Raw genomic sequence first — 27,228 nt, forward strand, 5'->3', positions numbered from 1 at the left:
CTGTTCTTTGATGAGATTGGGGATATGTGTCTGATGAAATACCCAAAACAAGGATTCATGGTCCTCTTTCTTGACCTCAAATGAACCTAGCCACCAGATGTTTGTTGTCTTGGACTGTATGCTAAAATACTTTGGATCATCCCTACTGCAATTACAAAGAGCCCTATTCATAAGTGTTATTGTGACCCTTTCCATCTTTTTCTCCTTGATAATCTTGCACTCATTAAGCTTGATGACAAACTGAAGTACACCTCCTTCTCCTCAAATGTAATATCATAGAACTCCACCATTCTCTTATAGTGAAGTTGTTCTATGTTTAATTCCTCCCTATGTCTCCAAACTTTTGTAGGTGTTAGAAGTAGCTTTGCTTTAATGCCTTTAGCCTCAAGGAGTGATGACACTCACTTTTGGATGGCTCTATAACCCTGACTGACTCCACTTGAATCCATGGCAGATTGAATATCTGCAGCAGCAGAGCTGAAACTATATTGTTGGTTACAAATTCATCCACTATATCTCGTTGAACCACCTTGAACTTCTTCTCTTTTATCATTTTCCTTGCCATTCTTGATGTCACGAATGGTTTTAGTTGCTTTGCTGGATTAAGATTGGGATTGATATTCTCTTTGTCAGGATGTATGACAACCCTACAAATACAACACTACTCATTACTAACATAGAGAACATGTAAATCATAAAGCAGCCCCAGCAAATAAAATAATATTAACTGCTAACATAAAAGACATGTGAATGGGAATGCATTGAGTGCAATCTTACCTTATGGCTTGGATTCTCTTCTTCAGGCCTCCAGAATGGAGCCTCAAGTTCTCGACATTTTTGAGCTTTCTTCTCCTTATGCGCGGTCCAATGATTGTGTCTTTTTCTCTATATTTGTGGAGGTCACTTCTTAGTCTGTTGATTTGATATTCTTGTTCTTCCAATCTAACTTTCTGTGTCTTGCATTCACCAAACAAGACAAGAAGCTCATTTGCTAAGTGTTGTGAATAATGCCTCTCTCTTTCTTGGATGTAAGAATTTGACTTGCAATATCCTAGTAAGCCTTTGGCGCCATCCTGCAAAACACAAGAGAGTTGTGGGATTTGAAAAGGGAGGATGTGAAGCAGTACGAGGGTCAATAGGATAGATGGAGCCATTACACCAAAGGTCTATGTGTTGCTTCCCCGACAACCTCATATGATCTTTGACATCTGATGAGAGCAATAGTTGTCCACTTTTGCGTTTTTGAATGGGCGCATATGCACTATCTAGATCAATGTGCATATGGTACTTTCTCTTAACGCTTTCATGATTAGACTCTTCAATAGAATGAGTGTGTACATGGTTGTTCTCCATTGGAGTGTTCTAGGAATGAGTAAGTATACTATATGAGGCAAAGTGAAAGAATATGACTCGCTATGGTGAGAGAAGGCTTGTATTTGTCTTTTGAAATTGGAGATAAAGGTTCTAATTCCCTCCAAACTGTCTTTCGTGCAATAATATCCTCCTGAAAGAGCTTTATTCTTGTAGTTTCGAATGTATCATTTTAAAGAAGGTTCCAACGAACCTTAAGATGGCCGCCTAGGAGAAAATTTACCTCTCTAGCTCAGAGACTATCCTTTTATGACTTTTACGTTCTCTTTATTTTAGCATTTCAAGATTTTTTCTAGAGAGAGAAAATAAGAATCGATGATTTTCTTACAAGGGCCTACGAATAAACTCCAAAATGTCCTAATGTCTCTTACAGCTACAACAACACCCACATCCAAATTAAGAGAGACACCGAAGGCAACATAAACTAGAACATTGAAGGTGTATGGAAGTGCAACATCTCTCCAAATTCGGAGAGCGGGATGAAAAACTAACTAGTTTTTAATGGGCATGAAAGAGGCTAGAGTTTTTAGAGTGATAACTCCACCTTGCAAATGATGTTTTTTCTCCAAGACCCCAGCTTCTTGAGTTTTTCACCACGTGAAAAACTAAGATTAGAATTTTTAGCTTGGAGGTTTCTTTGATGCACAATCTTGTCCTTTGATGATCAATGATGATTTATGTCTCAGATGTTTCCTTAATGACAAGTTCTTAAGGTTTTCATTGAAGTGAAAAGCCAGAAATTTGAATCATGAAAAACTTAGATTTTCATGAATAAGAGTGTAACATTCTATAGATAAGGACTTGCGATTCTTAGCAAGGTAATCCCTACAATCACAACGTGACTTTGGGAAGATTTTCACAGAGTTTAAAAAAAGTGAAAAAAGAATCGCATGGGCATGAAAAACCAAATCAATGTGAAAAACCAATTAATGTGAAAAACCGAGCCCTCCCTCTGCCAAAGCGGTGGCGTGTAGGGTGTGTGTGTTGTTCTATCTAATTCTAGCCAAACTTATAATAAAAAAGGGAAAAAAAAGAAAAAAGAAAAACCAGTTTTTGACCTAAAGTAACATACCATTAGACAAGTGGCGCATAGAGATTAGAGATTAGAGATTTTTAATGTATCCAGTATGTCGGTAGCTACTACAACAAAGCTATGCACACCAGAAGGCTTTGGCACGGGGGGCTAGAGGAAAACTACTACAGCTACAAACACAAACTCAGGAAGACCAATTGAAAGAGGTGGAAGAAGAACTCCACAAGGCCATGGAGCAGGCTTGACAGGCTACAGGAAAGGTTTCAGGAAGTAGTCCTCCCCTTCCAAGCTCCCATTGCAAAGGAACCAAGCATGATGTCTCCATTCAAGTCCCTTATCCTTGTCTTCCCAAGTTCAACCTTGAGTGTGATTTTGTGTTGCAGATAACAATCAGAGTATTGCAAGCATGTAGCTTGCCATAGTTTTTCCATACGGCAAACGCATACGGGTATGGAAGTACGAAAAAATCAGTTCACACCCCTAAGAAATTGCATACGTTGGATACCATACAGCACCCTAAATTTAAAGAAAAACATGCTATATATGACACAAAAAACCAAAGAAACTTGAAACTACAAAGATTTTGGGATGAGAAAAAACATAAATAATGTGGAGCTAGAATCCAAACTCCGGACTTTATATTACTGTAACTTGTTTACATCAGACATGTATGATCAATGATGTATCATGTAACATGCTACGTAAGTAGGGACTAGGAAGTGTGGAGTGAGAAAATGCCAAAACTTGTCACCTGTAGGCATAGTTTTTTCATACGGCAACCATATGACATACGTGTATGAGTCTGGAACTATGAAATAAGTATGGTTCAAACCTTGGAGAAATTCCATACGTGGGATTTCATGCTTGATTCTTAAATTAAAGGGTCTAGACATGCCATTTTCAAAGAAATGAACCATGAGAGACTTAAAATATGTGGAAGCCATGATAGACGGTCTTTGAAAATATGCCATTTTCAAAGAAATGAACCATGAGAGACTTAAAATATGTGGAAGCCATGATAGATGGTCTATCATGGTTTTCACAAATTGACCATGTTTCATCTGTCATGACTTTCACACATTGACAGTTAATCTCTATGCAAAACATTTTCTTTTTTGGCTCAAGTATGAAAAGTTTTTCCATACGTGACCATACACATACGGGTATGGAAGTATGGAATATTTTCCATACGAGTATGAAAAAAACTATGTAGCTTACAATGCTCACCTACTTTAATCATGTTTTAATACTCTTGTGGTGGATGGGCGCAAGAGATTTTCCCCCAGTGTCTGTGCTGCTCTACATCAAGTTTTTGTTTTTTGAGCCGACGTCAAAAGCAAGCAAGCTCATTCTGAGACTCAAACAGAGAAACGCTTTTGTCATTAGCTTCATCGTCTCCATTCTAAGAGACGGTTTTGTTACTTCCTTAGCTCTACATCAAGCTTTCCAAATACATTTACAGGTTTCGCTACTTCGTTAGTTCTACATCAAGCTTTCCAAATACATTTACAAACTCTTTTGGATCAAACTTAATTCTATCAATCAACAGTTTTGAACTTGTATTCTCTCTTTCAATGCACTTTTTTTTTTCTAACTCTACTCTAGTACCTCTTGCATAGTAAGGGTTATTTACATTTATTTTAAACACGTGCATTAAAATCATCAATATTTTGTACGATAGCAATTATTAATTATTGTAATCTTAGTAATTAATATTCTAATATTTCTCTTATTTGTAATAATACTAATATTACTCACTATGATATACTTATTTTATAATAACTAGTAATATTGATATAAATTATCTTTAGAAAATGTAGTACTTAGTGTTGTATAGTTTGCACTTTTTGCTAACAAATTTTTATGTTAAAAAATGATTATAAGGTATTATCAATTTAGTTTGTTTCTCCTCTCTTTCATTCTCATCTTTTTCATCTCCTTCTCTCTGGCCAACAAAGGCGGGTCTCTTATAGAGAAAATATTTTCTTATTATTACGATAAAGTGTAAAGTAATATTATCAATTATACTATATATGATTCCCTATTAAACTGTTAAAATTTTACTTTAAAACCTCACTAAATTTAATGGTAATACAGCTTCACCAAGGTGTCCCATGCCTCCTTAGGTGACTTGGCATCCTATATATTCCCAATCATGGTGTCCTGTATACTAATAGAAAGCCAATACTACATGACTTTCCTTGCTCCTTGATTCCAATCCTTGAACTCTTTTACATCTGCAGAGAGCAGTTGGATTAATCTCTGGTCTCTCCGGTGCCTCCTCATGTTCACCTTTAATGTAATCCTAATAACCTTTTTGCATCAGGAAATCAAGAAATTGATCAATCTAAACCTCCAAGCATGGAAGTTGTTCTTGTCAAGCTTCTCTGCAACAATTTAGTTTATTCCATCATTTGACATCTTGTCTGCAACACAATAGGCTTATTATATGTTTCCTATAGCTTTATCATAAAGTTGATCAATAAGCTAGCTAGGGTTGTATATATGGAAGCAAGCAACACATGCCACCAAAAATGGGACCCATAAGGGTCCCATGCCCCCCCCCCTTTTTTTTTAACATAATGGGTTTTGAAAACAAGGCTACGCACACCGATGGGCTTTGCCTGAAGTGGCTATAAGAGATTTATATGGTGAGAGGTTGTGGGTTTGAATCTCATAAAGTCCTCACATGTGCATGGTGTGTACCAAGCTATACACTTGCCTTGTGGTTAGAGGTTGTGGGTTTGAATCTCACAAAGTCCCCATATGTGTGCATGGTGTGCACCAAGCTACACACTTGCCTTATTGGTGGTGCACACCATGACATTACCCTGTTGGTGTGCACCTTCTGAGGACCTTTTGCCATGGCCCATACCTTGACATGCATTAAATGCTAAACTAAGCTTCATCACATGCATAGGCTAGCCAAGTTTGTGAGGAGAATTGTAATTGTGCTGATTTTGGCACCACTACAAAATACTTGGTCAAGTTTACCACCATGTAGATGCTACTTTATTCTTGTTATGGGAAACCCTGTAAGATGGGGAGGCTTGAAAATTGTGCAGGCAGCTAGTTGTTTACAAATGTACAGTTCTTTGGCGTGCTTCTAGGCATCTCTTAACATTTGCAACTCCTCCTCCAATGCCTTGATGCGGTCATCCATGACCTGTAGTTCCACCAACATATCTTCACTGTTTTTCTCTAGGGCTCTTTGCATTTTGTTAGCTTTAACCTGCATTTCATTGCTAGATCAACACTTCTGCACTTGCATGGAGGAATATCTTAAGTGTTGCTTCCTATTGGCATGAGTTAGCCTAGATTCCACCCATGGCCACCTTCTATGATTAACCACCTATGTACACTAGAGAATGACCTCGCCAACTTAAAAAATAGGATAAGAATTTCACTAGAAGGGGTTTGCCTTTATTGGGAGAGAGAGAGAGAGAGAGAGAGAGAGAGAGAGAGAGAGAGAGAAGCTTGCAAAATGGGGAGATAGTAAAAAAGTATTTTCAAATTCTATGATTTACCTTGGTTAGTCTATCAACCACCATAAGTCTCCAGCCTACCAAAAAGTGCTCCTTTTATTGTCATCTTTTCAATACTTTTTATGAAAATCATCATTGAAGTTGCCTACAAATGCACAACCGGCAAAATAATCTGAGAGGGATAAAATCAAGCAGCTAATCACTTGGTAGAAAGAGCATGTCTTTAGTGGAATGTAACAAAGCATAGGCGTTTTTTGACAAAGCATAGTCTATCAAAAAATGTCACATCGGTTTACTCGTATTAAACTTCTCTCTATTGTACTCATCTCTATTTTATATTCTCATTGTTTTTCGGTTAAAGGACATGCAGTGCAACTTTGCAGACACACCTTTGCTAAAATGTTCTCTCCTTCTGTAAAATATGCTTCAACAGATATCCTCTAGCATGTGCCATCAACCTCCCACCAAAAACTTCCAACAACACTAGTGAAGCCTCTGCCCTTGGTGCAGGTCAAGTGGGTTAGTGTTCCCTTGTTAGGTCATTCTCAAGTTGAGACCAATCATGTGTAAAGCACATTGCACATCCTTGTGCCGTTTTGCATGTGGAATGTGTGCCATTACACAAGCATGCATCACAGATGCAAAAATATTGGCCTACAGGTGAACATGTATGGTGTAGTAACATATATAAATGTCCGAGCACATATATGCATGTCCGAGCACATATATAAATGTCCGAGCATGTATGGTGTAGTAACATGTATGCATGTCCGAACACATATATGAAAGAATGGGCACTATGGTGAGATACCCACTCAGAAATGCTGCAAGAACTGTACAACACTGTATATGGACAGCAAGCATAAAGGAGAAAAGAAGATCATTGCTGAATATCACCAGAAAAGGTAGTACATCATGTGGAGCAACATGAGGGAGGTCTCGTAGATGCTGCCTATCACTGCAGAAGCTGAAAAATGAGATGATAATGATGCTAAGGTAAGCCACCTATATATATGTGGGAGAGAAGTTGGTCGGCCAGTTGTAGAAGGCCGACAGCTTGGCTGTAGCAAAGAAATGGTAAAAATGCCTAAAAAATACTAGAAAAATGGTAGAAAAAATGCTGAAAAATCTCTGCTAAGATATGCCAATGCAAGGCTTCATATCGAGCCAGATACAAGCGTGAATATGCATGGGAAAGTCCATCTGGGGATGAAATAATTTCCAACAATATATACATTTATTATGACAAAATTTGAATTGCGGCCATCCTAGACTGCCTTAATTGAAGCCTTCTTTGAGACACCATCAACTAAGCATATAGAACTCAAATTAAGACGCCCTAGGTAAAACCTGAAGCAACCATTGAATTATTGAATAAAACCAATCCAAAAGCGCCGTTGCAAATGGTCTAGGTTTGTGAGGGTAAACTTGCCATAAGCAGCCGTATTACCAATACACTTAATCAGCTGGCTGCACAAATTCACGTTTAGCACCCTCTAACGTGTTTTTCAATAACATGGCAATTGTCATTGGACCAACACCTCCGGGAACTGGAGTGATCCAACCAGCTACCTTTCTAGCTTCCGAATAATCAACATCACCAACAAGCCGGTGACCAGACTTTTTGGTGGGATCATCAACATAATTTGTGCCGACATCGATGACAGCAGCCCCTTGTTTGATCCAGTCCCCTTTTATCTGTAAACAAGAATCCAATCTGTTTTAGATAAGACCAAAACCCTGCTCTTTACAAAGGTCGCTTCCCTTACTTACCATTTGTGCTTGTCCTGCAGCAGCTACAACAATGTCTGCCTCCTTCACTATACTCTTGGGATCAGATGTGTTTGAGTGAACAAGTGATACTGTTGCATCCAGTTTGTTCAATAGCATTGCAACTGGCAGCCCAACTATGTTGCTCCGACCCACCACCACCGCTCTCTTCCCTGCTATTGGAACCCCCATCCTCACTAAAAGCTCTATGCAGCCCTGCACCCAGTAGCTACATAGCATCATTCAGAGCACCTCAACTGACACATGCGGACCCAGAACTTCTAAGCACCTTGATTAGATTAAGCCATATCTTAGTCCCAATCCTACGAAGAAAATCATACAAAAATAAGTACGGCAAAAATTCAAAGTTTGTAGCCAACCTTTGGAGTGCAAGGTACAAACAAAGGTTCTCTTCCTTTCATGCACAGTTTGCCTACGTTGAGAGGATGGAAACCATCCACATCCTTTTCAATGCTGATTGCATTAAGTATTTTTTCTTCGTTCACGTGCCTAGGTAAAGGCAACTGCACCAAAATACCTGAATCACATTGCCATAAGTATGGCAAACCACTGTAAGAATCCCATCCATGAAGCAAACATACATGTGACACACACAAAACGTGAAAGTCTTATGTGTACAATGCTACAGGTTATATGGGAATTTTTCTACCTGGTCTAATACAGTTGGAATGATCATACAATATTTTCAGCTTCACTCTCATGCAACAAGCTGTTGAAGATAAATTTCCCTATTCAAGCACAAACTGTAAAGAATCTGGCCTGCTCAAATAGTGCAGCAAGAGCTAGTATTTTGTCTTTCAATTAATTATCAAATGAACTTTCTTTTTAGGTATTACAACTAGACTTTATTAAAGACTCTTTTAGACTGTGTTACATTAAGTGACTTCTTTTTTTTAGAAACTAGCCTTCAAAAAAGTTCGAGAGCTTGTCATTCTCATATAGCCATTAACTATATTACTTGTAGATTTGATTCCAACAAAGCCCTTTTACCCCTAGATTTTTTTATCACCTTGATACTCAGGTTCCGACCTCTTGGCTTGATGTTCAAGTTTCTTCAATGTGATGACCCGTCTAGATCCACTAGGTTCTTCTTCTTTGTTCTCCACTTGAGTTTTCTTCACTTGATATTCAAGGTTCTTCAATGTTGTGACCAGTAAGAATCTAAGGGACTCCCTCCATGGCTGGCTGCTCTCCGAGTAAGGTTACATATGAGGGGCATTGTCATGTGCATGCACATGGACATGCCTAATCCAAGGCTAATTCCTGATGGGCAGCAGATAGACAATAGATTGGGGCACTAGCAAGGCTCATATATATGCTGCCGACTTCATTTGCAGGCTTCTGTCCATAGCCAGGCTCAGATATATGCTGTCGACTTCATCTGCATTGGCCATGTGGACAGAAGCTTGCAGATGAAGTCGGCAGCTATATCTTGTTAGCACATTCATCCCCAGATTTTGCTCTTTTATGGTGCCCATTTGGTCCCTTTTGCATGGCCCTTGCTTGTGGGTTGGCCACCCCTTTTTCTAGTATTTTTTTGGGATTTTTCCCAGCTTTTTTGGCATTTTCCAGTCGGCCTGTCCAGTAGCTCTAGTTGGCCTGTTTTGCAGCTCCAATCGGCCAGCTTACATCTACTATATATAGTGGGTGCTAGCCTTTCATCATTCATTCAGTCTTGTACATATTTTGCTCCCTCACTTATGAGACTTGTAGTGTCTCTTGCTTGGGACTGTTTTGCTTCAGTATATTCAGCATAGTTTTCTCCATCTCTCTCTCTCTCTTGCACTCTCTGTTCAGCACATTCTAGTGCCACTCTGCTTCCGCTCTGTGCACTCTTTCATGCAACCTCTTTGCTGCCCCAGAGTCAGCACTGTTTTCAGCACCTCCTTCTGTGCGTTTTCCTTCAGATCTGCAGCTCTTTCATGCTGCGTTTTCTGGACTGAACTTGGTCACTTTGCCTTTACGTTTTTTCTCTCAGATCTGCAGCTACCTTTGCTGCGTTTTCTGGACTGAACCTGCTGGTTGCTGCACCCTTCAGTTTGGCTTCATCAACACAGCCTTCGGGTACTGTTTGACCAGTTTTCTTCTATTCCACGTGGAGTTTGGGACATAGGCAGCCTGTTTTCTTTAGGACAGCAACTTCCTTTGCTGCGTTTTTCCTCTCTTGTGGGTTTGCTCCTTTGCACAGGGGGTCTTGGGTGTTGCAGGCTTTGGTGGCACTTTTGGTACCTGTGGAGGATACTTCTACTTTAGAGTTTGTGCATTTTTTTCTTGAGATTGAGCCCAAGCTTTTGTGATAGCTGCACCGACTTCTCTTCATATGTTTGCTGAGTCTGCCAAGACACCCTATGGAAGGTGAAGGTGAAATCGGCCTTGCGTGGCGTGGATCTTTGGGATTGGCTTGTTACACCGGCCAATGCCACCCCTCCCACCCTTGCTTCCGGTGGTGCGACTCAGGCACAGCTTGATATTTGGTAGTCGAATGATCGACGCGTTTTCTCCTTTCTGATGTTGAACTATCAGAATTCTGTTCTCTCTCACATGCGTACAACAGATGCTGCACATGAAGTTTGGAAGGCTTTTGCAGATCTCTATGAGATTAAGTCTCCGGGTTGGATTTTGGCGTTGGAAAAGCAACTTATGAACTTATCAGTTTCTGCCTTTCCATCTTTATCTGCTTTCATCTCAAAGATGAAAGATCTCCGGGACGAGCTTGTTGTTTGTGGCAAGGACATCTCCACAGAGGACATGGCTATTCGGCTGCTCTCCAAACTTCCAGAGAGGTTTGATGCATACTTTAAGTCTCTTGTTTCTTCTCCTCGTCGTGTTCCAGTTACTTGGGAGGAAGTTCTCCCCTCCGTTATACAGATTTGAGTCTCGCTTTGAGGAGCGGACAAGCACCTTTGGTGGCCCTGATGGAGCTTTGGTAGCGCGAGATAAAGGGAAGACTCAACAAAAGAAAGGAAAAGGGGGTTCTGACAAGAACTCCAAGGATTCCGACAAGGATAAAGACAGCAAATCTTCAAAGAATAAGGACATTGAATGTCATTATTGTGGCAAGAAGGGTCACAAGTCACCCCAATGTCACAAGCAGAAGCGTGATGAAGCAGCAAAGAACTCTTCCTCAACGGCGGTGTCTCAACCCAAGAAGGATGATGGCATTCTTCTCTTTGCAAGTACTCGGCGTATACTTGCTCTTGTGACTTCTCAATCACGGTCTTGGATTGTTGATAGCGGTGCTACTGCTCACATGACACCCCATCGAGATTGGTTCGAGGACTTCACTACCAGATCAGGTGAGATCACTTTGGGTGATTCTTCTTCTGTGCCAGTGCATGGACATGGCACTATCCCCATCTTCCGTTTTGACGAGGACAAGAGGTACTTCTCTGACGTTTTGTATATTCCAGATTTGGCTTTTAACCTTTTGTCAGTGAGTGCTCTTACAGCTCAGGGTGCGGAGGTGATCTTTTCTCGTTATGAGATTACCATTCATGATAAGGCGACTGGTAGTATCTTGGCTCAAGGAGTCCAAGATAGTGGTCTCTACAAGTTGACCGCTCTGCTTTCTTCTGGTGTTTCTTCTGCTCTTTGGCATGCTCGGTTTGGCCATTTAAGCTATCAGCTTCTGCAATGAGCTTCGAAGGATGGGTTGGTTGAGGGATTACCGACCATCAAGGCTCCGTCTACTGCTTGTTCCTCTTGTTTACAGGGGAAGCAACACCGAGCCGCCTTTCTGAAGGAGGCGACACACAGACCTTCGACATCACTTGCTCTAATTCATGCAGACTTATGTGGTCCTATGAGTACTGCTTCTTTGAGTAAGGCGTTGTACATGCTCGTGATGGTGGATGATTTTACCACACATACTTGGGTTTTCTTTCTGAAGACCAAGGATGAGACTTTTCAGCACTTCTGTGATTGGAGAGCTGAGGTGGAAAAAGAGACCGGTCACTTGGTCAAGGCTCTCAGGACCGATGGAGGGGGTGAGTTCACATCCCAGGAGTTTAAGCAATATTGCAAGACATATGGCATTCAGAGACAGCTTACTACATCATATACTCCATCACAGAATGGAGTTGCCGAGAGGAAGAATAGGACCAATTATGGAGATGGCCCGTGCTATGCTTGAGCATTCTTCATTACCTTGGCGTTTCTAGGCTGAGGCGGCTTCCACTGCTGTCTACATTCAGAATAGGTCTCCTACTGCTGCTCTTCCAGATAAAACTCCATATGAGGTTTTCCATGGTGAGAAGCCCTCTATTGTTCATTTCCGGATATTTGGGTGTACGGTGTATGTTCATGTGCCTAAGGAGCATCGCTCCAAGTTGGGCTCGAAGTCTCGGCGCATGACTTTTCTCGGATATAGCACTGTGTCCAAGGCATATCGTCTTTATGATCCTCAGGCCGGCAAAGTAGTTGTGAGCCGTGATGTGGTGTTCGACGAGACTCCTACATCTTTAGAGGGGGGTGGTGAGCTTCTTCTTCCTTCACCTCCGTCTCCGTCTCCGTCTCCGCCGCCTCCGCCTCCGCCTCCTCCTCCTCCCACTGCTTTTGTTACACCTCCAATGGAGGATATTGAGTTAGATGATGATGACCCTGCTCCTCCTCCGACGAGTTCGAGCAGATCTGTACCTGGTTGGTATTATCAGACAGTTCGTGATTCTAGGTTACGTGAGCTTCCTTCTGCTCCTCCGCCTGGTTCTCTTCGGCGTTCTTCCAGAGTTACAGGGAAACAAATTCATGAGGGCAACATGTTTGTTAATTATGCTCTTATGTCTACTATCATTAATGGTCCTTCTGATCCCTCTTCTGTAGACGAGGCTCTTTCACATGAGCCTTGGCGTCGTGCTATGCAAACAGAGTTGGATGCTATCGAACGGAATGGCACTTGGATTTTGGTGCCTCGGCCACTGCAGCGTAAGGTGATTGGTGTGCGTTGGATCTTCAAATCAAAGTTCCGAGCTGATGACAGCTTGGACAAGCACAAGGCGAGGTTGGTTGCCAAGGGTTATGCTCAACGCCCTGGAGTTGACTTCGATGAGACCTTCGCTCCAACGGCTCGGATGACTACCATTCGTACCGTTCTTGCACTTGCAGGACACCATAGATGGCCCGTTTTCCGGATGGGCGTCAAGTCGGCTTTCGTGAATGGAGAGCTTACGCAAGAGGTTTATATTGATCAGCCCCGCCAAGATTTGTTGTTCCGGGCAAACAAGATCATGTGTACCGGCTGAAGAAGGCTTTATATGGTCTGAAGCAGGCTCCGCGGGCTTGGTACCAACGGATTGATGAGTTCTTTCAGAAGCTCGGCCTGCGCCGTTCTCTCGCAGATTCGAACCTTTATATCCTCCTTGAGAGGGGGTTGATTATTATCATTGTGGTCTATGTTGATGACCTCATCTTTACAGGTTCTTATTCTGTGCGGATCCGTTCTGTTATGGATGCTTTGGAGACAGAGTTTGAGATGACGGATCTTGGCCTCTTGCATTATTTTCTTGGCTTTGAGATTTGGCAGACCTCGAAGGGCATTTTCTTCTCTCAGCAGAAGTACACTCGGGAGATTCTTGACGAATTTCAGATGACTGGGTGCAAACCAGTATCTTCTCCTATGGATATTGGTGAGAAGCTCTTCACTTGATGCTTCTCCAGGGACTGATCAGGGACAGTATCGGGTTCTCGTCAGTTGTTTGGTATGGTTGACCTACTACCGATTGGATATATGCTTCGCAGTCAGTTTATTGAGTTCCTTCTCATCCAAACCCCGTCAGCAGCATTGGCGGTGTGCTCTCAGAGTTCTTCGGTACTTGCGTGGCACTCTGGATTTTGGCATCCTTTATGGCCAAGGACGCACTCTTGTTGGATGATCTGACTCAGACTAGGCTGGAGATCTAGATACACGGCGTTTGACCACTGGTTGTGTTTTTTCACTTGGGTCTGGAGCCCTTTCTTGGAGCACTAAAAAGCAGCCTACTGTGGCGCTTTCCTCTACCGAGGCGGAGTCCAGTGGGCCAGCTTACATCTACCATATATAGTGGGTGCTGGCCTCTCATCATTCATTCAGTCTTGTACATATTTTGCTCCCCCACTTATGAGACTTGTAGTGTCTCTTGCTTGGGACTGTTTTGCTTCAGTATATTCAGCATAGTTTTCTCCATATCTCTCTCTCTCTCTTACTCTCTATTCAGCACATTCTAGTGCCACTCTGCTTCCGCTCTGTGCACTCTTTCATATCTAAGCCTCGCTAGTGCCCCGATCTATTGTTTATCTGCTGCCCATCCGGAATTAGCCTTGAATTAGGCATGTCCATGTGCATGCACATGACAGGCGTGCATGTCTAGCACTATTTGGCCGTTCTTGTCAGGCATAGTCATTATGACCCATCGGTAGTAAGATATGATGTACATGGTAGCCAGACACTTATTAGACTCGGGTGTCCCAGGCAACCACAATCAATTGTGTCACCATGTAAAGATCAAATGTTGCATGTGAACCCTGTGTCCGCAGAAACCTGGAAGCACGGGAAGCCTAGATCTTGAATGGACTTAAGGATATTCAGATTGACACGGCTAAGGATTTCTTAGCACGTATGCAAGAAATGCCAGTCACTGCTTGGGATGCTATCATGTCACGAGCATGCACATGTACATGATGATCCCAAGACTAATTCTTGAAGGGCAACAAGATAAAGAACAAGATTAGAACCAGTTTTGGACTAGATGCAGGAGCATGTGCTGCATGTGTGGGCAGGGAAACCTTGAGGAGGACTCAGGAGCTGTCGGCCAGCTCATGAAGGTGATATGTCTTTGTCGGCTGCAGCTTATGTGGATTTATTGTCGATCGACGTGGCCGACAGGCAGGTCAGCCAGTCCATGAAGATTTTCCAAGGCCTATTTAAGGTGCATATTGCTCATTGTTAGAGGTACTCACTCCTCTAGGGAGTAGGGTCACAGAATAGGATGTAGATTAGGTATTTATACCTTTTGATTGGCAAGCCAAGAATGTACACCTTACTATGAATATACTGAAACTCAGCTATCTCTCTCTCTTCTTTCCATCTCTCTTGCTTGCATTTTGCATCAAGTTATTCCAAGATGGTGTTCAGGGCTAAAAGAAGACTCCCAGAGCTTCCACATGTTACATTGGTATCAAAGCCTTCTTTAAGTGTAACGATTCAGCCAGAAAATCAGAAAAGAAGAAAGAATTTTATTTTCTCACTTGTGTGGTTGGTTTCTAGACTCCGAGGACCACCCCTTTCGGTGTGATTCCTGTCCCTGGTTTTTAGCCTCCGGAAAGTCTCCAACACGCATAGTGGATGGTCAGATTGTGTTCCGGAAAGGAAGTGCATACTTTTGATATAGTGAGCTTCGATGAAGAGAGAGAACAAAGAACTTCAGAACAAGGAGCACCAAGGCAGTCCTTTGAGGACGGAAGACATGAGTGTGCACAACATGTTCCAAACGATGTTGCAAGCAATCGTAGACTAGAGCACCAAATTGGAAGAGCAGAAGGCGCAAATCTTGGCCTTGGAAAAAAGAACCCGTTTTCCAGCCCCTTTTTCTCTGTCTCCTCTCTCCTTCTCTTTCCCACATTCCGATAGCAGATGCTCTACTGGATAACCCTTCTAAGGGGTTACAACCGTAGCCAAGTTCGACCCTCTAGTTGCAGATGCGAGCAATGGAGATTCGATTGATGGAAGATAGTGCGGCAACATACACAAGAAGACGCCAGGTGACCTGTGGAGCATGAAAGATTTCTTGTTGCTTTAGATGCAAGAGCGACACCAATGGCTTCCTTGAGTCATCCTCCCCAAGGGATGAGTTTCAGTAAGTATAATGATAAAATCGATCCCACAACCCTTTATTCTTGGTTGCATCAATTTGAAGCTTATTTTATTGCAGTTAGAAAAATTGATACTGACAGAGTGATCTTGGCTAGTTGGTATTTGGAAGGTGAGGCCATTCCATAGTGGACCCAGTGGGCTCATGCTCACACCTAATCGCAGCGGCCTCTTATGAGCCTAAAGTGCCCGACCGACCACAGTTTAAGTGAGTGTGAACACTTATGGCCATGTTTATAAGTGAATTTCTCTCATAATACAACATACTCTCCCATCGTGCAATTGAGGCTTGCTCTTGCTAATCTCTCTCCCTAATGCATGCTAATGAGTATGTGTGAGTGAAGTGAGGTGAGAGGAGAAACAAGGACCCGTAGTGCAACGCAACAGTGTGACAATGCTCGTGGGAGACGCGGTGGAATTGCTTCTCAAGGAGTTGTAGAGCTTGGAGACCTCAAGGGTTACGAGCTCAGCCATTGGAAAGATCCTCACGACAGTTGCGGTTCACCAGGTAATCTCTTTTTGGATATGTTTAAAGGAGGGTTAGGGTGAGCCATAATATTTTTGGCGCCGCTGCCAGGGAGCCATCCCTTGGCTTTTTCCATTGTTTTGCCTCTAATCTACTTATAACTCATTACCTATTATCTTGATTAATGGTTTCCCATGAAAAACATGTGAATTTGATGGTGATTTGTGTGAGATTTGGTGTAAAATATAGCTCTCTTTTTTGTTTTTGAAAAGAATGATTTTTGCTTAATTTTTAGATTGATTTATTGTTGCTTTTGTGGTTTTTCATGTTCTTAGGACTTGCACATAGTTTGTATTAGGCTTAGTTTACATCCATTGCATCACACAATGCAATAGAATGCAATTCTTAGTGAATGTTAGCTTTCTTTAGTTTAAACATAGAACTAAGATCATTAATTTTAGTTTAATTGTGTGTTTTTTGTTGAAATTACGTGGATTAGAGTGTTAGCAAGTATTAAGAGTAGCTTAATCTTTAAAAAAAATTCTTCAAATCATCAAAAAATCCTTGAATTTGACTAATTTCTCTTAATGGATTGATTTTTGTCATTTAGGGTGATTAATCTTGTTCAAAAGGCCAAAAAATTAGAAAATGTGTTAATTGGAGTCTAAATGGATCATATGAGTAGTTGAAATTAGTGTTTTTGAGTGTTTTGAGAGCATCTAGATGCATCAAAACACCTAATTACATCAATTTTTTCATGAATTGGAGAAATTTGACTCTCTTTGCTTAATTTTATCTTAAAAGAGGAGACCATAATTAAGAGTCTAATTAATCCTCTATTTTAGATTAATTTACACAATTGTTGTGTGAATTAATTAGAGATTAGTGGTTAATTAAAGTCGTTGATTAGTGTAAAAGAGAGAAAGATTAGTAAAAAGATTAATCTTTAATTACTTTTTTACATAACTCATTGAGGCTAATGAACATTCAATGAGTAGATGCTTATGAGTTGTCAAATTATCTATTTTGGGGATCATTTTGAAGGGTGTAAGGGGTGTCATTAAAAGGTTGACTTTTTTTATTCCCACTTACTTTTTTGAAAAAATGCCCATATCCCTTTCATTTTAAAATTAAAAATATTATCTCCCAAGAGAAATTCGTAGTTCCCACTAGACTATTTTTTAAAAAAAAGAAGTCAGGCTGTGAAAAGCCAGGACATGAAAAAGTCAAACCATAAATGGAATTCCGACTGTGAACGGAATTTCGACGAAAATTCCGACCGTGAAAGAAATTCCGATGTGAAAGTTCAGATCGTGAAAGTTTAAACGTTAAAAAAAATCGAATTTAATATTCCGTGGAGTCTGGTTTACAGCGTGAAACATTGAATGTTTCACAGTGTGAAAATCTAAGGTTTCACGCGAAAAAAAAATCGAATTTAATATTTCGTGAAGTCCGGTTCACGGCGTAAAAACCTGGTTTTACTCGAAAAAAAAATTCGAATTTAATATTCCGTGGAGTTCGTTCACAGCCTTTACATGATTGATTATCTGCGGTGTGCAGTTGAGAAAGATAAACGAGCAGACCCTGGCGTTGACACGATCCCACATCTGTGTCTGAGCCTCCCGGTCCTTTCGAATCGACGGTAGCTCCCCTTCCTCTACTTCCGACTGTGGAACCCCAACAACGACGAAATCAACGAGGTCGTAAGACTCCAGAACAGATTCCATCATAACCTTCCATATGCCGTAGTTGTTCCCGTCCAACTGACGGTCCACCGGGAACGTGGGGAGTGTCGGGATCTTCACATGCCTCTCGGCCATCTCAAACAGATCTGCCATTGTGGGGATGAACTCTCAAAAGGGTGGGTGGGTGGGAACAAAGAAGAACTAACACCTGCAAGTGGCTGTCCAGCAAATCAGCCCACCGTCCTCTTGCTTCTCCTCTTCCCTAACAGTCCCAAACAATCCACCAATCAGCAACACAACAGTCCACCAATCAGCAACACAACAGTCCCCCTCTTGCTCACACAAATCCCAAGAACTATCTAGAGCCTAGGCTCTGATACCATGTCAGAATACGCGGCGGAGATGATGACCAGATCTGGGAACACAAGAGCAAAACATAGTGCAGGAAATCACAGCACAAGAGTGTGAGAGATAGAGGCGTGTAACTCTGCTCTATATACACAAGAAGATCCCGGAAATAGTACAGAATGGAATGGGGGGCTGGGGGCCATTTTATATGGCCCCATATACCCAGTCGACCTGTGCTAAAGGCAGCTGACTGGCCCTGAAACTCCACGACCAGCAAATGCAGCCAGTCGGCCAGTTGTGAGCAGTCGGCCATCACATAAATGGAGTCGTGGACCAGTGCCATCAGTTGGCCAGCTACTGGGTCCTCCTGCCATCTCAGGGCTGCCTCCCAAGCCACAGAAAAATGGGAAAAAATGGGAAAAAAATTGCGGAGAGTGGGGAAAAATGAGAAAACACCTCATAAGGGCGGGCACACCCACAACAAAGGCCCTGGTGTATAAAAATAGACAAGAGATGACTTCTAACATATGGCAGTGCAGTATATGATGGTATGTTCGCTCTTGACCCAAGCAGTCCACTTGATGAGCTTACGAAAGAGTTGGCATATGTATTACATGGTTCAGCAGCATATGCTTTCCCGTATACCCCCCCTCTTTCTACCCCTCCTCACCATACGGCCCCACAGAATGGTTGGTACGATGATGAATGTCGCGAGACTCGTGACCGCTTGCAGCAGGAGATCACCCTTGGCATCCACACACATAGACATGCTAGAATGCTCTTCAAACGCCTTGTGCGGAAGAAGAAGCGGGATTACCTGGCCAAGCTTGAGATGGAGATATACCAACTATTTTTGGGGCAGGACAGCAAGAGGGCGTGGAAGATGTTCCATGAGCGACAGCCACCCACACCTATCACAGCACCTAAGGCATGGCATGAATATGCAAGAACTTTATATGAAGTACCAGGGCAGCCCCCAATCCCTCATCCGTCAGCGACTCACCTGGATCATAGTACTTTTGTCACCATTCGGATGGTTTTGGATGCTATTGACAGACTACGTAATGGAAGAGCTCAAGACCAGGATGGTCTGGTGGCAGAACATTTTTCACATGCCAGAGATGTATTGGCACCACTGCTAGTACACATGTTTAACAGGGCCATTTGCGAAGGTTTCCCAGACAGTTGGTTGGCACATACTATTGTACCTCTATTTAAGAGTGGTGACCCCATGATACCAGGGAACTACAGGACCATCATGATTGGCCATTGCTTGGCCAAGATATTCGGATCTATTTTGGATCGAGAGCTGAGTAGATGGGCTAAGACACATGGACTCAGAGCACCTGGGCAAGCAGGTTTCAGACAAGGTTTCACGACTTTGGATCACATATTTACCCTCGGGGCTCTCATTGAGGAGGGATGAGCACGGGGGAAGAGGATATATTGCTGCTTTGTGGACTTCCGCAAAGCCTTTGACACGGTGCCACGTGCCAGACTCATGAGGACATTGCATGACATTGGTGTTCCCGAGGAGACGCAGTGGGGCATTTATGCATTATATGAGGCGGTGATAGGCAGAGTACGGACTCCCGAAGGCATGTCGAATACAGTGACTAGCACCATTGGGGTGAAGCAGGGATGCCCACTGTCACCCACCCTTTTTGGACTTTACATTGATGAGATATCCGACTACATTGACAGGATGGGGGGGCAGGGGGCCAGTCTGGCAGGGGTTTGGATACCCATACTACTATATGCCGATGACATAGTACTTATTGCAGACTCCCCTCAGGGTTTGCAACAGCATTTGGATGCTTTGCAATTGTTTTGTGTAGATAGGGACCTCACAGTGAACCCTGGGAAGACTAAGATTATGGTCTTCAATACCGCACAGGCTTGGGTGACTAGATCCGACCATCAGTTCACTTTTAGAGGTGCATCAGTGGAGTACACATGATCATATGTGTACCTAGGAGTCACATTCAGCGAACCACAGTTCTCTATGAGGCAAGCAACAGAGGCTAGATTGGCACATGGATATGCAGCCCTAGGGACACTAGAGAGACAATGTGCCTACATTCAGTTTCAGGAGCCACGCAACAAACTCTGGTTGTTTGACACATTGGTCACACCTACACTCTTATATGGCTCACCCATATAGGGACCCAACCTCTACCACACGAGGAGGGAGCCGCTTGTCGACCAGGTCGGACCAGAGAGATTTCTATGATGGATGGCAAGTACTAGAGAAACCACTGGTGACTATGATCGCACGCATGATTCGAAGCAAACCATCGGTACCTCATGATATTGTCAGAGTAGAGATAGGAGCCGCACCAGTGGTTCCCGAAGCCCTGTTCCAGTCAGTGACATTTTTTCAAAGGATATGGGAGCTCCCCAGGCAGAGATACCCACACCTAGCACTTATCTCTTCCAAGCAGTTAGCAGCAGACGACGATACATGATGTTGGTACACCCAGATGTGTACCTGGCTGAGATTACATGGCATGACGATTGATGCACTCCCTCCATTTGATTACAGCCTGGACTGCCCCTTCTTGGACCTTAGTCACTCTGAGCAAAATAGGGTGATCAGGATGGACATCGTGAGGCTAGATGCAGAAAGGACGTGGTCCATCCCCCCCCTACCACTAGGCACGAAGATGGCCCACTATTGGGACCATTTTCTACACATCTCCCCAGATGGCTTTGTGACACGGTCTACATACATGGACACCCATCTCTCACATGGCATTCGCAGTGCCATTGGACAGATCCGCACTTCATCACATCAGCTGAGGATAGAGACTGGCAGATACGAGGGCATGAAGCTAGAAGACCGCATTTGTCAGCTATGTCACCAGGACGTGGAGTCAGAGGAGCACTACATATGCCGATATACTGTTGTTGGGGTAAACGCACTATGCCCACCCTTATAGTGTGTACAAGCCCATAAGTTATAGTACATAGTACACTTAGTAATTTTAATGTACTAAGTGCACTATGTGTACTAGTGCAATATACATGTGTGATAGGGGAGTCACACACTCATTCCCATGAGTTGACTTATCCCCACAACTCTCTCTCTCTCTCTCCCTTGTTCTCTCTGTATATGTCTCCCACACATGAATAACTCTAACCCTAATTCTCCCATTCAACTGGTATCAGAGCACAGGCAAAGGCAAGAGCAATTGCGGACTGAATTTCAGTCGCATCTGTTGGGTAGAGTCGCTGCAAAACCATACAGGCGCTGATTTCTCTCCTGGCTGCTGAGCTATGCAACAAGTGTGGCAGGCAGTGCAAGAGTAGCAGCACACAGTGTGTAGACAGCCACACAGCCAGTCGTAGGCTTGCAGCAAGGCGCCTGGCCACCTATGCGAGTGGCGCTCAGCAGCAAGGCGTGTGACCACAAGGTGTGTGAAGCGAAGGCTACGCAGGCGTGTAATCGTGAAGGCCAGCTCGAGCAACGAAGCTTGTAGCGCTATAGTGGGGAAAGGCGTGTCAGCGCTAAGCAGCAGGCGCACTTCAGCGCACCAACAACAGGCGCACCTCAGTCGACAGCATAGGATGGCTGGTAGTGCGAAGGCGAGCCAGGCGGACACGTAAGCCAAGGCGCTGTCGGTCGACAGCATAGGATGGCTGGTAGCGCGAAGGCGAGCCAGGCGGACACGTAAGCCAAGGCGCTGTCGGTCGACAGCATAGGATGGCTGGTAGCACGAAGGCGAGCCAGGCGGACACGTAAGCCAAGGCGTTTGATCGCTAATCGGCTGGCAAGCGTTAGCCACTAGGCGAAGGCCAGCGCGCACAAACAGGGCTTCAGCGAGCTTGGCCGCACGGGGCTACTTGTCAGCAAGCTTGGCTTTGGTGCCTCCCCCCTCGGTAACGTTTTCGGGAACGTGAAGGAGGAAGACGCAATAGCTTCTGTCCACGAAGCAGCTCGCAGCGGCATCAATTTCTTTGACACTTCTCCGTATGGATGACTGTACGGCTACAGTACTCAGCAGAGTACTGTACGAAGCTAGGCGAGCTGGTATACAGCATGTTTAGTACGGGGCTGGACGAGCAGCATGGTACAGACGGCGCAGCAACTGCATAAGCATCAGCACCAAATTCATCAACCCTTCTGCAACAAAAAAATCAGAAATTACAAGGTATTCTGCTTCAATTTTTTTTTTGGGATTTGCAATTGAGCAAGTACAATCATCAATTGAGCAGGTACAGGTGCCGAATTGCTCAATTTTGAGCAAAATTGGCAAAATTGGGTGACATTGGTCACAATCAGGATCAATTTGCAGGAAATTGGATGTCGAAATTTGGGGCTTTTGATGTAATTGTGCAATTAAGCACTCATACATGCTGTATGATGTGAGAAATCGCACATTCGGGCAAAATTGCAGCAAATTGCAGTGCAAATCAAGGGGCTTTTGTGCCGATTAAGTTGATTTGCATGCAGGCAATCGCAATTGATGCTGTGGATAATGTGTTGATGCCTTACAAGCACTCAATGTGCCTGTAAAACAAGGGGCTTTCATGTATTGGATGTATATGTGGCCAAGGGGAAGCATCGCGAAGACTCTGCATGCCTTCATGTGCGTCAATGTACCATGTATGATCAGCAATTGATCTTAAATCAAGGGGCTTTTCAAGATTTTATGCTTGTTGAGCTTGGCAAAGCAGCAGGCAAGACTTTTATGCCTTGAATCCTCAGAAATCAGCTTGCAGTCAAGGGGCTTTTGCCCAATTTCTGTTCGGAACTGTTGTATGCAGTGTTCGAGACTGTAAAAGTCTGATTTTCACTCATTTGGACAGCCAAGATAGCATTTATTGCTACTGTACCTGTTGGTACAGATTTGGCACAGCTTTGTGCAAGTTTTGGCATGGCTGTACACTGATTTGAGTGAGGAAAAGGTTCAATTTCAGCTGCTGTACTTGCCGGTACAGGTTTGGTACATCATTGGTGAGCACTTGGTACTGCTGTACAGTACTTTGGAAGGGCAACAGAGCACATTTAAGGTGCTGTCCAAAATCTGCAGCAACCAGATTTTGGTGATTTCATCACAAACAGTGGGAGAAAAGTTGCATTCTTGCTTCCACAGTGGGAGATAAAGCTTGGGAGAACAACTGTGAGCACTTTGTGTGCTTTTGGTGCAGTGTTTGCACATTTTGCAGGGAGTCAAGCATTGACAGGTTGCATTTTGCTATGGCAACCACAGGTGAGAGCTCTTCATTGCTTCACATCAAGAAGCTTGAAGGCTCACATAACTATGATATTTGGCAAACCCAGTGCTATAATGTGTTGCTCCAGAAGAAGCAGCACAAGCCTATCAAAGAAAGGGGTGTAAAGCCCGCTTCTCTTACTGCTGAAGAGTGGGAAGATATGGATGAGCTGGCAAGATCTACTATCATGTTGTCTGTGTCAGACTCTTTACTTTTCAGCATTCGTGAAGAGAAGACAGCTTGGGGAATGTGGCAGAGATTGCAGGACTTGTATGCCCAACAAAGTGCCTCAAGCAAAGTGTATTGGTTGAAGAAACTCATAGGTCTTCAGATGAAGGAAGGGGCGTCCATGACAGCCCATCTAAATGAGTTTAATGGTATTGTCAGCCAGGTCATTAATCAAAAGTTGGCAATGGACGATGAGTTCAAAGCCACTTTTCTGTTATGCACTTTGCCAGAGAGTTGGGACACATTCAGGACAGCCACTAGCAATTCGCATGCTATGCTGTCATATGCAGATGTTGAGGGTGCTCTTCTTCAAGAAGAGATGAACAGGAAAAACAACTCTGTTGGAAAGTCCAATGCAATGAATGCACGTGGGAGATCCCAACAAAGGGGAAAAAGCCAAGAAAGGGGAAGGAGCAAGTCTCGCTCCAAAAAGGACTTGGAATGCCATTATTGTGGCAAGAAGGGACACATTAAAAAGCAATGCTACAAATGGAAAAATGATCAAAAGGAAAAGGGAAAAGGCAAAGACAAAGACAAAGATGAAGCCAAAGATGTAAAGCCAAAGCGCAAAAGTGGAGTCAAGATTGAAGAAATCAATGTGTCACATGCAGGTGGCAGTGAGGATGAGGTCCTATTTACTTCTTCACTTGATGCCCATTCACTTCTTACAGGTGGTCATGGTATGCACTCATGGATCATTGATTCAGGTGCCTCCTTTCATGTCACAGGTTGCAGAGACTTGTTTGTCAGGTATACTGCTAGCAATGAAGAAGTGGTTTATTTGGGTGATAACCATGCATGCAAGATTCTTGGCAGAGGTGATGTGAGGCTTGTGTTTTCAGATGGCTCACAGCTTATGCTCCATGATGTCAGGCATGTGCCTGAGATCAAGAAGAATCTGCTTTCTACTGGACAGCTTGATGATGCTGATTATGTTACCACATTTGGTCGTGGAAAGTGGAAAATTAGTAAGGGCTCACTGGTTGTTGCCAGAGGCTCTAAGGTGGACACTCTTTACTTTATGCATGCAGGTGTTTGTCACCATGCTAATGTAAATGCAACCGAGCTGCCGGAAATCTCTATGTGGCATAGCCGGTTGGGACACATGAGTGTCAAGGGAATGGAGCAATTGTCTCGTTTGGGTTACTTGCCCTCTCTAAAGTTTTCAAGTTTTCAGTTTTGTGAGCATTGTATATATGGTAGGCAACTACAGTGCCCCCACAAGAAAGCTCTTGGACAGAAAGATGCTCAGTTAGAGCTTGTGCATACAGATGTATGTGAGATGCCTCAGCTTTCTTTGGGAGGGGCAAAATATTTTGTGTCTTTTATTGATGATGCCACATGCAAGGTGTGGGTCTATCCTCTTCGTTTGAAGAGTGATACATTCTCAGTGTTTCAAAAGTTTGTTGCTCATGTTGAGAATCAAACTGGCAAAACACTGAAGGCTTTGCGTTCCGACAATGGTGGAGAGTATATGCCCAAACAGTTTCAGGACTTTTGTGATGCTAAAGGCATCAAGAGGGAGCTCTCTACTCCTTATGATCCTCCACAAAACGGGACAGCAGAGAGGATGAACAGGACCATTCAGGAGAAGGTCCGTTCTATGTTGTCACATGCTGCGTTACCTCATGGTTTTTGGGCTGAAGCTGTTATGACAGCCGTTCACCTTATAAACAGGTCACCTAACACGAGGCTTGGTGGGAAAGTGCCAGAGGAAGTATGGACAGGGAAGCCTCCGTCATACAAGCACTTGAGAGTGTTTGGTTGCGTTGCGTACGTGCACATACACAGGGAAATGCGCACCAAACTTGATCCTAAGTCTCACAAATGCATATTCCTAGGATATGGTGACAGAGGTGAAATGGGGTATAGACTTTGGGATCCTGTCAATAGAAAGATTATACGCAGCAATGATGTCATTTTTGATGAAACATGCATGTATAAGGAGCCTGCAAGGCAACAGGAGCCTGGCAGAGTCATCTTTGATGATGATGGACATCATGGACAACAACAAAGGTGTGAGTGTGAGAGACGGTGTGGAGCACACGAAGAAACAGAACAAAACGTGTGGAGGCAAGGAGCAAAACGATGGAGCTCAAATAATGAAGATAAGTTTGTTACAAAACTTAGGGCATATAATAGCCCTAACTGGTGCCCGTTTCACATAACGGTAAGTTGGGCGCCTTATTGGGCGCGGGGAAAAAACCTCACTTAAAGTGAGTAAAAAGTGCCCGGCCGGTCCTAATACATTGGCCACTGCCCATAATAATGTCAGGACATTATTTCTAACACCCCCCTGCAGTGCCAATGTGGGTACAAGGCATGATGTCAATCACCAAAAGGAAGTAAGCCTAAAGCTTTGCGGAAAGCTTCAAACTTTTCTCGAGGTAAAGCTTTGGTGAAAATGTCTGCGACATTGTCATGTGTTGGACAATAGATCATGCTGATCTCCCCTGCATGAAGTCTTTCTCTGACATAATGATAATGTATCTCTATGTGTTTCGTTCGTGCATGAAACACAGGATTCCGTGCTACTGCAATAGCACTCTGACTGTCAGTGAGAATCGGAGTAGGCTCCTCCAATAAAGGATGAAGATCTGCCAAGAGTCTACGTAGCCAAACACATTCCACTGTCGTTGTGAAAGCTGCCCTGTACTCAGCCTCACAAGACGAGGTAGCTACTGTAGATTGTTTCTTGCTCAACCATGAAATGCATGAGTGTCCCAAAAAGAAACAATTACCACTGGTAGACTGCCTTGTGTCGAAGTCACCAGCCCAATCTGAATCACTGTATGCATGTAAATGCAAGTCACCCCCCTTGGGAAACATCAAGCCATAAGACTTGGTGCCTTGCAAGTAACGAAACACACGCTTTACAGCTTGCCAATGAAGCATCCGTGGGCTGTGCATATATCTGCTCACCTGGGATACTGCATACTGAATATCTGGTCTGGTGTTGCACAAGTAAATCAGGCACCCAACAGCCTGACAATAGAGAATAGCATCAAAAGATTCACTGCCATCATGTACTGTAAGTTTCAGCCCTGGTTCCATAGGAGTGGAAATAGGCTTACAATCCTGAAATTTGAATCTTTCCAACAGTCTCTGTACATACTTCGACTGTAACATAACGATACCCTTCTCACTTTGTATGAACTGTATGCCCAAGTAATAGTGCAACATACCCATATCTGACATCTCAAAAGCAGATTTGAGTTCGGATTTAAAATCTGAAATTTTATCCGCATCAGTACCTGTGAGCAACATATCATCTACATAAAGAATGATTATCAAAATATCCCCCCCATCTTTCTTGATGTAGAGGGTGCTTTCAGTTGGACTGTTGGTGAACCCCTGGCTAGTCAAAAATGCATCAATCTTTGCATACCAGGCACGCGGTGCTTGTTTTAAGCCATACAAAGCTTTCCTCAACTTGCACACCTTGTGCTCTTGACCAGACATAGCAAAACCAAGAGGTTGTATCACATAAACCTCTTCCTCAAGATCACCATTCAAAAAGGCTGTTTTTATATCCAACTGATGTACAAACCAGCCATAATGTGCAGCCATAGCAACAACAACACGGATGGTGGTCATCCGAGAAGTGGGGGCAAAAGTTTCTTCATAATCTATGCCCTTTTTCTGAGCATAGCCCTTAGCAACCAGCCTTGCTTTGTACCTATCAATGGTACCATCTGGTTTGCGTTTAACCTTATAAACCCACTTTGTACCAATTGCCTTCTTGCCAGGAGGCAAATCCA

General features: G+C 43.3%; 1 protein-coding gene across 1 annotated transcript in view; it reads right to left on the reverse strand.

Annotated features, from left to right (window-relative positions):
• Positions 1–7,235: 7,235 nt before the first annotated feature.
• Positions 7,236–27,228, reverse strand: part of LOC147631231 (Amino acid dehydrogenase family protein) — a 44,202-nt gene continuing 24,209 nt past the window's right edge. Inside the window, exons 3-5 of the mRNA XM_086809565.1 lie at positions 8,040–8,197; positions 7,663–7,875; positions 7,236–7,587 (exon numbers count right to left, since the gene is read on the reverse strand). Of these exons, the coding sequence (XP_086665691.1) occupies positions 7,348–7,587; positions 7,663–7,875; positions 8,040–8,197 (611 nt within the window). The 3' untranslated portion in view covers positions 7,236–7,347. The remainder of the gene's footprint in view (positions 7,588–7,662; positions 7,876–8,039; positions 8,198–27,228) is intronic.

This window comes from Cibotium barometz, chromosome 15, assembly GCF_041138505.1.
Source record: "Cibotium barometz isolate CiBa-2024 chromosome 15, ASM4113850v1, whole genome shotgun sequence".
Classification (NCBI taxonomy): domain Eukaryota; kingdom Viridiplantae; phylum Streptophyta; class Polypodiopsida; order Cyatheales; family Cibotiaceae; genus Cibotium; species Cibotium barometz.